This window comes from Myotis yumanensis, unplaced genomic scaffold (genome assembly GCF_028538775.1).
Source record: "Myotis yumanensis isolate MYYU_CA2020_CCGP unplaced genomic scaffold, mMyoYum1.0.hap1 SCAF_1, whole genome shotgun sequence".
NCBI classification, from domain to species: Eukaryota; Metazoa; Chordata; class Mammalia; order Chiroptera; family Vespertilionidae; genus Myotis; species Myotis yumanensis.
This window is the reverse complement of record NW_027223752.1, coordinates 51,225,227-51,237,705: the sequence shown is the minus strand read 5'-3', so window position 1 is coordinate 51,237,705 and position 12,479 is coordinate 51,225,227. Positions and strand designations below refer to the sequence as shown.

General features: G+C 46.4%; 1 protein-coding gene across 1 annotated transcript; it reads right to left on the bottom strand.

The window, feature by feature from the left end:
* Positions 1-239: 239 nt before the first annotated feature.
* Positions 240-11,739, bottom strand: PDCD7 (programmed cell death 7). The gene is made up of 5 exons (XM_070420773.1): positions 10,832-11,739; positions 7,998-8,136; positions 2,979-3,215; positions 2,649-2,736; positions 240-1,238 (listed from the first exon to the last, which is right to left on the bottom strand). The coding sequence occupies exons 1-5, from the start codon at positions 11,702-11,704 to the stop codon at positions 1,115-1,117; spliced, it is 1,461 nt and encodes a 486-aa protein (XP_070276874.1). The 5' UTR covers positions 11,705-11,739; the 3' UTR covers positions 240-1,114.
* Positions 11,740-12,479: the final 740 nt, after the last annotated feature.

Below are 12,479 nucleotides of genomic sequence, written 5' to 3'. Positions count from 1 at the left end.
TCGGTGGTGTAGATTCACTCTCCTCTAGCAAGTGCCTATTTAATAAACTTGAATTTTAGATTGAAAATGTGTCTTATCAGTGTGAAAATGTGTACAGTGATTTGGGAGTCAACAAATTGGGAGAAAGGCTCAAACTAAAAAATAAAAATATTTATTTAGGTTTTTGGAAATATAAATAACAATAAATGACAAAAGGCAAAGTAAAACAGAAAAACTAACATGTTATAGCACTGATCATCTCCAGGCACAAGAGCATTTATTAATGAATATAAAAAAATAAACATTATTTTTATCTGCTTTCCCCCCAGCTTTAACTACATGAATATTCCTAAGAAATTCCACAGTTATACCGGCCCCTTCTGAGTACATGAGGTTAAGGTCCTACTCCCATAGGGAAATAAATTTCTATCCTTAGGGATTCTGAACAACTAGACCTCTAGGAACTTACAAAGCAGTTCCTTTCATTAGGATCCTTCTAACATAGGGAGAATGCAGCCGTCACCCATTAAAACACGATCCAGTGTAGGTGTAGGTACTCTGAGTTCTCCAAATGAGTACCCGACTAAGCCACCAGCTTTACTCCAGCCCAGCCTGCGGCCCACAGCCTCTCAAGCTGCACCAAAAGTGGGCTTCCCAGATAAAGCATCTTTCCCCTTTCTTCCTGGAAGTTAGAGGGCTACACGGGTAGGAAGGATATGGAGGTTTTGCATCAAGCTTGCCTTCACACTCTGTCCTGGGGGAGGGCTACCAAACTACCCAGAGCACACCTGTGTTGAGTGTATGGCATGCACTTACCCATTGCCACACAGGAAGTTGAGTAAATGAGCCAGTCACTCTGGACCAAGCCCCTCAAAACAGAGGCAAATTCAGTGAGCCAAGGCATGTGGCAATAGCCCCACTCCACCTAGGTCCTTTCCAAAGAACCATGTTAATCTGATTCCAAAGCACATTTGGCCAGGACAGAGCATGGTAGGAAAATGGAGCTTCTGGGAAGGGCCATGCCATGTGGAGTTTACAGGTTGTTGTTTGGTCTGCAGCACAAGGAGATGGCGGCATCACTAATGTTCAGAGCTGGAGAGAGCGTTGCCTGGTCCACACTCCCGGAGCGTCTTTACTAATGCAGCTTAATGGCAGTTGCCCAGATGTCGTTGCTGGGAAGCGGCGGAAGGACCCATCCTTGGGGAACAGAGTTGCCTTCAGGATGATCAGATGGCACCAGGTACTGATCCCAATCGTGCCTTAATAGGAAATTATAAAACAACTGTTTATTTCTGTTTTAGTCCAAGCAAGATGTTCAGCAACTAAATATTCTATTTCAGGACTTACCTTTTCAAGGACTGATGTACTAAAGAACTAGATTATCAGGGATTATGCAAAAGACTGCATTTCTTAAATATACATATAAAGGGGGGAAAAACTCCAAAGAACTTATAGTCATTTAAAAAAATATGTTTTTATTGATTTTAGAGAGAGAGGAAGGGAAAGAGAGATAGAAACATCAATGAGGAGAGAGAATCATTGATCGACTGCCTCCTGCATGCCCCACACTGGGAACTGAGCCCACAACCCGGGCATATGCCGAGAATCGAACCATGACCTCCTAGTTCACAGGTTGGCTGAGCCACTCTCATCACTGATGTTCCTATCTCTCCCCCTCTCCCTTCCTCTCTGAAATCAATAAAAATATATATTTTAAGAAAGATATACTAAATGAGGTGTCTTTCAAAAGAAATACACATAAAACAATGTTATGTATTGATCAGTTGACAAAAATGTGGCCAGAGGCCCACAGAAACCTAATCATATATTTCCTTTAGGAGCAGCAGCCGTTCAGTAGTCTCTAATTCAGTGTTGGTGGCTTTATAGAACACAGCTACTGTAAATAACAAGATTGACTGTAGTTATGTTTAGAAGCTAAAACTTGTATATTAGCCAGAAATGCACTTTCCCCAGACATCAACTTGGTGTGCAAAAGAGCATTTTGGAGCTTTGGAAGGAACCTTAGACATCACTTAGGTCCGTGATTTTGAAGACCCCTGAGCCCCAAGTAGATGCTCTGGGAGTCTAGAAGCAACAAAGTGCTTCTAATCAATAACAGATTTAAGTTACCTGTGGAACCCAGTCATTCATTGTTTTATAAACTGATGTGTCCAAAGACTGCATTTGGGAAGAGTACTACTGCCCACGTTTGAAGGCCACACTCTAGTCCACCACCTTCATTTTATAGGTGAGGAAAGTGTGAGACCCAGAGAGCTGCAAAGTATAGCCCCTTATTAACTGCATGTGAAGATGAGACTCTCTGTTCCTCGCTCTCTTGACTCTGGCCTCTAAGAACTCACAAGTCAGCAGCCGGGTCTTAAACAGTCTCCATAGGCAAGTATACAGGGAGGGTCTGTTTAGCAGCAGAAGAGAACTAGAAAAGGTAGCCAGTGCTTTAAGTCAACATAACAGCACAGCCTGGGAGAACACAAAAGGGCAAGTCACACCTGAGTTTGTTTCTTCACCTGTTAAAATAGGGACATCTATTTCTCAAGGATGAGTGAGGACTAAAGAGATGTTTGTGGCATCCCTAACACTTGGAAACTTTATAGAAACCCATGAGAAATTTTAAAAAAAGATGCAGGCGACATGGAGAGTGCCCCTCTGACCTTATTTGGATGAGTGCTGGCAGGGAGTGCTCAGCTTGGAGGTAATACTGTCGGAAAGGCTGCAAGAGGTGAGCGAGCGGGAACTCATCTGAAAAAGAAAAGGCACAACACCACACCATCACACTTCCTATCCAGAGTGTATTTCTCAAGGCAAGGTGACTGAGCCTATGATGACAATATGATCAAATGTGTTTCATCTTTATCCATGATTTCCAGGATATAGTTTACGTGTCATTGTTGCCTACAATCTCTTAGCTTAGGTTGAGGTCACCCATGAGAATAAGTCAATCTAGTATTGTCCTTTTCTCCCCTGGTTACAGAGGAACTTACCTGGATCTCCAAATAACTTGGACTCAATTTCCCGCTTCTGCAATAAAATTTTCTCTTTTTCTTTCCTCTGTTTCTTTTCTAGTTCTCTCTTCCTCTCTTCCTCTTGTTCTCCTTCCAACATGACTCTGAGGGCTCTCTCTTCAGCTTCATATAGTTCAGAGCGTTTTTTAATGAGTTTTCTCAGTCGCTGAAGATGATGCTCAAAAGTCTCATCTGCTGAGGCTGGAGGACAGACCCCTGGGCAAAGAGATGCAAATGGCATTTTAGTTACAACTTTTTCTTATCTCCAGATCTGTGTTCTAATGAGCCAACTCAAAGTCCTACTTATAGTATGAATTTGCTTAGCATTTATAAATTCTAATCCCTCTTCACAGATCAATTTGAATCTCCAATTAATCTGACCCCACCCTGACTTTCTTTTTTCTCTAATTCCTCTTTCTGGAGACTACCACTTAACTTTTGATTTTGTTTCTAAATGTTTTGATCCTGCAGTTGGAGAGTGGGCTCCCAAAAGGAAAAAAACTGTCTTAGTATTCTTCATTTTGAAATTCCCACTGCTAATAAACAATTCTCTCTTTGAGTGTGAAGTTCTGGGAAAGCACATATGGATATTGAGAAGAAATACACTGGCCTCACAGTGTGCTGCTGAGAGTAGGGTGACCAAATGTTTCAGTTTGCCCGGTCTTAGCACTTGAAAACCCAGTGTCCTGGGAAACCTGGGATGGTTGGTCACCCTGATTTAATTGTGAGATCAGCTAACTGTATAGCCAACATAGCTACAGCCACAACTGGGAACATTTTAGACTAGTTATTAGGTGATATGCAAGAATTATTACTAATTTTATGTGATAATGGCATCGTAATTGATGATGAGCAATTTACTTAGGCATTCTATTTTTGTACACATGTGAAAGTTTTCATAAAATTTCATAAGGAAAACTTTTTGAAATTTATTGAATATTCAAGTAGGTTGCAACAGTGACTCACTACCATAATGGCCCTGCAATAAAAAAGTTGCCGAAGCTGCCAATTCATCCTAGAGTGGTGTGTGCTCAATCCTATTAGTCCTTAAAGGTTTTAAAGGAAAATGTATGTATTGCGGCAGTATTTTAACAATACCAGATACATGGAAGAAAAAAATCCTAATTCTGCTAACATAATCAACCCTTTTTATTTCCCCATGTTGATCCTCCAGCCATTTTTGTCCATATATTAGCAACTTCACATAGTTTAATGTAAAATGTGTGTAACTTACATATCTCCATGTCAATTCTCTACTTTTTTTCCCTCTCCTTATAATTATTTAATGGCTCCATCCTGTTTCACCAAATCAATGTACCTACCATAATTTACTTAATAAGCTCTCTCGTCCTGGACAGTTAGGCTGTTCCAAATGACTTGTTATCATATAATGCTACAATGAATAATCTTAGGCACCATGGGGCCTCATCCGGTCTTTGGACCTTGGCATAATGAGAAAAAACTTTCCACCCTGAAATCTTAAACCCAAATATTCTCTTCTCTGACAACTTCCTACCGTTTCAGTATTCTCACCTTCTTCTCCCTCAAGATTCTGTGAATTTCATTAAAATCTCTCATTGAATGTATCAGATTCCACCCATCTTCTATTTGTTCTCACCAAAACTTGTAGTCACCCACAAAGCAAAACCCCAACAGCCCAGTGCTCTGTGCTCATGTGCTAGCTGTAGAGTGCTCCCGGAAGAAGCCATTTGATTACTGGCCTGGTGCCAGTATACAGTTACATCAGCTGGGCCCATAGGACCTTCCTGCAACCACACTGCCATGAGTCTCTGCTTGGCCCTCACTGACTGCTCATTTCACCACTCTCTGAAAGTCCTACTTCTCTATTGACTCTCAGAGCAAACCCTCTAATCTATTTCCCGGAGGAGACAGGCCACCAGGAAGGAAAATTCCTTAACGTTCTGCCCCTAGTTCCACTCATCTGCATTACTACCCTTCATTGTCTCCTTCATTTCATTCCAGAAGATGGTTCTTTTCCACTTAAGTTAATCCCTCCACCAGGGACCTGAATCTGACTACCTCCTCCAAGACCTTGAGCCATCAACTATTCCTCTGCTTCTCGTTGATCTTTCTCCCTCTATTCATACTCACTCCTTGGCTCAGGATTTAAACATTTTCAAGTTTTTCCCATGACCCTAAGCTAGCACCAATTACCCCATCTCCCCCACCCCTCATATACACACACACACACACAGGCGGATGCTGATCTTATACTCTCCTTTTCTTCACAGGCAAATGTTTAATGAGTTGATCTCACTGTCTGCTTTTCTTATGTCCTACTCCGTCTTTACTCTACTTTAGTCGGGCTTCTACTTCTACCACCCCCTGAAATGCCCCTAGCGCAGTCACTAATTCCCATGGATGTCTCTCAAGCTTTTTATAACTTGAAAATAAAAATAAGATGAAACACTTGCCAGGACTGCTTTAAACACTTAACTCATGTCTACTAATTTAATCACCACAACACCCCATGGGTAGGTACTATCATTATTCCCTCCTTACAGAGGAGGACACCAAGGCATAAAGAAGTTTAAGTAAATGTGCCAAGATTGCACAATCTCTGTGAGCATTTGCCACTCTGCAGAAGAAGTAGTGGGTCTACCTTTTCCTCCTCTCTCTCTGACCTCTCTCAATCTCTTTTAAGGAATCCTCTTTATTCATTTGATACTGTCTTTCTGGCTCTCATTTCACACTGCACAACCTCTTTAAGGTCTGTTTACATGCTGATGAACCCTTATCCAGGGTGTCCCACAGGCACCTCAAACTCAACAGGTCCCAAACTGAACTCATCAACCCAAAGCCTACTCCTCCTGCTGTTTTCCTGGTCATTTAGAATGGTATCATCATTCATTCAGTGCATCAAGCTACAACCTGGAAGCCATTTTTTTTCTTCAGCTCCCACGTGCTGAGTTCCCCAAGTTATTTATTAATTTACATGTACACACACACACACACACACACACACACTCTATTCATATCTCTTAAATCCATTTACTTTTGTCCTACTGTGGTCCTTAGTTCACACTCCCATACTATCCCAGCCCAGGCTATGACAGCCTTTATCAGTCTCTCTTCCTAGATGCTCCAAACCTTTCTCTGCTCTGCAACCAATGATTTGTCATCATTTCACTCTGCTTGAAATCTTTCAGTGGTTCCCCTCAGCTTTAAGCATAGGTGAGAAGTCTAGCCTGGCCCATAAAACACTGTGGGGTTTTTTAAAAATATATTTTTACTGATTTCAGAGAGGAAGGGAGAAGAGATAGAAACCTCAATGATGAGAATCATTGATGGGCTGCCTCCTGCACATCCCCGAATGGGGATCGAGCCCACGACCTGGGCATGTGACCTTGACCTGAATCGAACCCGGGACCCTTCAGTCCACAGGCTGATGCTCTATCCACTGTGCCAAACCAGCTAGGGCCCATAGGACACTTTGTGATGTGACCCTACTTACATATCCAGCCTCATTCTCTCAGCACTTACTTGGAGGTACATACGCCTTGAAGAGAGAAGTTAGAAAGCTGCTTGTTTTCTTTTAAAGTACACAAGGCCACCAGCTACTAGTTACCAAATCATTTTACATTCAAGTCAATTAACTCCACACAGCCTGCTTATTATATAGACCATAATTCCTCCTAAAATTTCCTCTTTCTTTTGGACCAAGTAGAGGGGAGACTAACAATGAGAAATTATGCTGGTAAATTCACTTGGCAGATATTACAGACCCTCCCCTCACAGAGGACATGGAGCAGAGGAACATTAAATAGTCCTCAAGTTTTCATTCTCATAAGCAAGAGGCATGGGTAGACACAGTAGAAGCAAACCTAGATGACCCACAGTCGATGATTCACAAATGCCCTACAGAATCACGTTTCTGAGGCCTGAATCTGAACCAGCCACTCTAAGGGGTAGCATGCAGGAGCTCATCACTTAGCTAGTGAGTAACACTGGCTGAATGCACAATGGTCGTATCCCAACAAAACTTTTTTTAAAAATATATTTTTATTGATTTCAGAGAGGAAGGGAGAGGGAGAGAGGGAGAGAAACATCAATGATGAGAAAGAACCATTGATTGGCTGCCTTCTGCATGCCCCCCACTGGGGATCGAGCCTGCAACCTAAGCATATGCCCTTGACTGGAATCGAACCTTGGACCTTTCAGCCCGCAGGCCCATGCTCTATCCACTGAGCCAAACCAGCTAGGGCCCAACAAAACTTTTTTTTAAGGGTCTGAATTATAGTTTTCATTTATTATATTTTAAACCACACAGAGGAATTCATTTGCTATAGTAGTATTTGCTAACTTGTGTACTCTCAGATATCACTGGTGAATGTCAATGGCCTACAACCTACTAAATAAGGCAGCATGTGGCCCAAACCAGGTGCAAGTGAAAGGAGCAGGTCACCTGAGCCCAGAGCAGAGAAGGATGGGAGATATGACATCTAAATTTGGTTTTGAAGGATAGTGAGAGCTTAAAATAGCAAAGATGGGACTGAGGGCCCTCCAGCCAAATCCCAATCACACCTCTTCAAATATCCATGATTCAGATTTGAAATGTATCTGAAAGAACATGCCAAATTTTCAACACCTTCTGAAGCCTCAAGTAAGGACAGGATAGGATAGCTTTCACCTTGGCACACGGGTAAAGCTGACCAGCCCTGTCAACCTCACTCAGAATAATGTGGCCAGGAATGCCTGGGGGGGGGAATGATGAGTCCAGGGGAAGATGGTGCAGTGGATTCCCACACCTGCCTCTCTTTTCAACCTGGGCTACCAAGAGCTAAACATCAGAAGGTTTCTACTTCAAAGGTTCTGAGATACTGCTGACAAGCTCAGTTACCCTACTGGGTGAAAAATTTGAAGTATCAAGCATTTTCCTTCAAGATTTTTGGGGAAGGGCAAGCGCTATGGTAAAGAAAGGGAAGGAACAGGGGAATAAAGGAAGAAATGCAAGCAGAAGTGCAAAGCCACAGTTACCTTTCCTTGCTGCAGCCTCTTTCCTGAGTTTCCTCAATTTCTCCAAGGCCCGAAGAATGTCCACCATTCTTTTGGTGTCTGCTTGTTTTTTCCTCACTTCAGACAAGACACCATCGGCAGCAGCTTTAAGTTCCTGCTCCTGGGGAGGAAAGAGAGCCCATGAGAACAGCTGCCCAGCAGTGAGATTTTAGAGAATCAGACAGTCCCAGGGTTAAGAAAGATTCTACTGGATTTACACCCCAATTCCCTGGGCCATGCCCAAAACACCTCTCTACACTGGTCCAGCCAAAGAATTATCCTCTCTGCACTTCCACCTGGACACTGGTCTTTTTTCTTCCTCAGAGTTTCTAAAGTGTGGTCCAAGGAACATCTGCATTCAACTTACCTTGTTAAGTTGGGGCTCTCATTAAACATGAAAACACCTGGCCCTGGCCGGGGGTCCCAGTTGGCTGGAGCATTGTCCTATGCGCCAAAAGGTTGTAGATTCAATTCCCAAACAGGGCACATACCTAGGTTGCAGGTTCAATCCCCAGTTGGGGCATGTACAGGAAGCAACCAATCAATGCTTCTCTCTCAGACCAATGTCCCCCCCCCCCCTTCCCCCCCCGCCGCCCTTCCTCTACTAAAACAAATAAACATATCCTTGGGTGAAGACTTTAAAAAAAAAAAAAAAGCAGACACCTGGATCCAAAGATTGAGGATAGCAGGGAAGATAAGGAATCTTATCCTATATAATAAAAGGTTAATATGCAAATCGACTGAACTGCAGAACAACCTGTCGCTATGACATGCACTGACCACCAGGGGGCAGACACTCAACACAGGAGCTGCCCCCTGGTGGTCAGTGCACTACCACAGGGGGAGCGCTGCTCAGCCAGAACCCAGGCTCAGAGCTGGCAAGCGCAGTGGCGGTGGCGGGAGCCTTTCCTGCCTCTGAGCAGCGCTAAGGATGTCTGACTGCTGACTTAGGCCCGCTCCCCACGTTGCACAAATTTCATGCACCGGGCCTCTAGTGGAGTTATAAAAGCCCAAGACTCTACAATGCTCAGTGACAACCTAAAAGACTCTACTGCCAAGAATCTCTTCAACATGACAGCCTTTCAAACATCTGAAGACCCTATTGTACTCTTCTTAAGTTGGTTCACATGTAGATAAATAATTCTGGTTACTCTAAGGCTAAGCCAAGCATGTCAAAGTCACAGCCATGCCTCGTTTATTTAAATCATGCTTGCTCTCAGCAATTACTCAAAGGACTCTGTCTCTAACACCCTCACCATAGGTGGTAGGGAGGATGCTTTTGCCTAAAGCTCTCTTTCCCATCTCTCAAATCAGCACTGTAACTGCACCATTTCAGCTACCATGCTGTTTCACTCTTCTCGCCTGAAATGCACCTGTTGCTCTCCCTTGGCTTTGACATTTCCTTTAAGACTCAGTTCAGTTGTTACTTCATCATCCAAACCTTCCCTGACACCTTCCCCAAAGGATTAGCTATTCCTTTTCTGGGCTTCTATAGCACCTACATGTGAAATCGTAAAGCACAATGCTATACAGACATGATACCCCATGGGGCTCTAAGCCCCTCAAGGACAAGCACTATGTCCCATCTATCTCTATCCCCAGCACCCTGCACTGGGCCTGGTACTTAATGGGCCCTCATTAAATATCTGAACTGACTCAAACTCTCTTAGATTAAGGCCTTGGCTCCAAGTATTCTTAAAAGCACTGATGTTTTGGGGGCTTGAAAACAAAGCTTGACATCAATACACTTCAGAGGGGGAGTTACATCAGACTCTAGGGCAGTAGCAGACACCAGGAGAAGGGAGAGGAGGAAACACTAGCTGGTAGTGGAGTGGAGGAAGGGGGGACGTGGAGGCATGCAGAAGTAATGACAATATCTTAAACAACTACCTGACCAATTTCCAGTTTCACTCTGGCCCCCACTTAAGAGTTTGAGATCAACAGGTTTTCTTCAAATCACACAACCTGGGCTCAAATCAGAAGTGAAACTGCCACAAACCAATTTGTGTGGTTGTTGGCAGGTTAACTTCCTTATGCCTTATTTTCCTAATCTGTAAGATTGGGATAATACCACCTACCTCTCCGGGTTATTACCAGGATTCAAGATCTGGTGTATGTACCGACCTTAGCACAGTGCCTAGTATATAGTAAGTGCTCAAAAAACACCATTGTTGAATCTCAAGATTTGTGGTTTAAAATTCATAAACAAAGGATTTATGGGGAAATCATCACTATTGACCCATCAGCTAATTAGGATGTATGTTCCTTAAGGAAAGGCCACAAGTTCTCTATGTATTGTATTTTTAAAGTCACCGAGGGTCCAGCCGGTGTCGCTCAGTGGTTGAGCGGGGACTTATGAACCAGGAGGTCACCAATTCCCGGTCAGGGCACATGGGGGGTGGGGGGACGTGCAGGAGGAAGCAGATCAATGATCCTCTCTCATCATTGATGTTTCTATCTCTCTCTCCCTCTCTGAAATCAATAAAAATATCTTTTAAAAAAATAAAAGCACCAGATGCTTGTTAGTCTTTAGTGCTGGTGTCAGAATGTCGGTGCAGATCTGTCATCCCTGCAACGCCCCTGTGTAATCCTCCTACATAATGTATACAGGGCTTTGCAGCCTAAAGCATTGGTGTTGCTACTATTCATTACTAACACGCAATCAATACGGAGCTATGAGGTCGGAGAGGCAAACTTTTTACTTTACAAGTGAAGATAAGGAGGCGTAGCCCTGGGAAATGGCAGCGCAAAGCCTCGTGCCCCTTCACGTTCCAAACGCCAGTACCCTCACCCCCGTGCGCAACCGCTGCTCTTACCCGCTTCTTCTCCTCCACCTCCTGGACGCACTTGACCCGCCAGCGGTCAATCTCCTGCTCGCGCTCCGCCGCTCGCGCGGCCTCCGCCTCCCGCTCGGCCTCGCGCTCCCGGGCCCTCTCGCGGAGCCGCAGCCGGCGGCGCCGGACCCTCTCCAGCCTCCGCCGCGCCTCGCCCACGTAGGCGGCCTGGGTCAGCAGCTGGAGCCGCTCGGCCAGCTCCGCGCGCAGCGGCGCCGCCTGGGCGTGCAGCCGTGCCCAGGCCGCGCCGTCCGCCTCGGCCTCGCGCAGGGCCTGGCCCAGCTCCCGCAGCCGCCGCACGAGGCGCAGAGCCCCGCGCACCCGCGCGCGCACTTCACCCAGGGTGGGCCCGGCCGGCGCGCGGGGGGGCGGCGGGCAGCCCGCTCGCCGCGGGGCTCCGAACACCGCCTCCAGCCACTGCCGGTCGCGCAGGCGCTGCAGGGCCGAGTCCCCGAGCACGTCGGGCGGCGGCGCCTCAGGCCAGCGCGGGCTCCAGGGCGGCCCCGGGCCTGGAGGCGGCGGCCGCGGGCGCTCGCCGGCGTCGATCCCCGGGAAAGGCCGGCACTGAGGCGGCGGCGGAGGCAGCGGAGGGGGCGGCACCGGGTAGAAGGCGCCGCCGCCGCCGCCGCCGCCGCCGCCGCGGGAGGCTTCCCCAGGAGCCCGGGGCTGCACAGCCAGCGGGGGCTGGAGGAAGGGGGCGGAGGCCCCCGGAAAGGGGCCGGGCCGCTGGGGAAGAGGCGGCGGAAAAGCCGGCGAGGGCAGCGGCGGCGGCGGACAGCCAAAGGGAGCGGGCGGCAGCTGCTGCGGCGGCGGCGGGCCCGGGCGACCCGGGGCGAAGAAGGGCGGCAGAGCCATGGCCACCACCGGAGGGTTCTGAGAAGTGACAGGAATCTGATGGTCTCCCGAGAAAGTGTCTTCCGGGAGGAAGTGACGTATGCCACGCGCGACGCCGGTGTGACCCGCCCGGCGCGTGGGTGGGCGTTCATTCAATCCTTCAATTAATACTGTTCCTTTTTTAAAAAAAATACTGTTCTTTTTTTGTTATTCGTTTTTTCTTCTTTTTTAAATTCTCACCCGTTTTTCCTTTGATTTTTAAGGTGAGGAAAAAAGAGAGAGAAGCATCGATGTGGGAGAAACACATCCATCGGTTGCCTCCTGCACGAGCCCTGCCCGGGGCAAACCGGCTCAGGCATGTTCTTAATGATCATTTTAGGTGTGAAGCCAGCTGCTTTGCAGACAGCGAGACTAACGGACACAGATCCTCTCCTGTGGAACTACCTGTCCACGTTAATCAAGTAATGACGCAAGCAATTGTGAAAGTGCCGCGGTGAATACACGTACTACCGAAGAGGAGAGCGCAGAGCAAGAAGGGCTTATAGGACAATTTGACTTAGAAAGGTTGGGGAAAGGTTGTCCCAAGGACTTCAGGCTTCGTTTAAGGTCTGAAGGGTAAGTAGGAGTTAAATAGAAGAGAGGGAAACAGGGTTCAGATAAGGACAGCATTTGCAAAATACCCTAGTTGGTAGGAGTAGGCTTAGCGGGGGAACTGAAAGAATGTCAGAGCGGATGGAGCACAGAAAGCCTGAAGGGAGCCTGGTGATCCTGGCGTGGACAGAGATATAGCGTCCAG

What these genes read in the sequence shown, in the direction of transcription:
- PDCD7 (XM_070420773.1), bottom strand. Translation starts at nt 11,704, where the DNA reads ATGGCTCTGCCGCCCTTCTTCGCCCCGGGTCGCCCGGGCCCGCCGCCG. An exon ending in AGAGGCTGCAGCAAGGAAAG is followed by an intron (nt 3,216 to 7,997) that starts GTAACTGTGGCT and finishes CTCTTTGCCCAG; the next exon opens with GGGTCTGTCCTCCAGCCTCA. An exon ending in CAAGTTATTTGGAGATCCAG is followed by an intron (nt 2,737 to 2,978) that starts GTAAGTTCCTCT and finishes TTTCTTTTTCAG; the next exon opens with ATGAGTTCCCGCTCGCTCAC.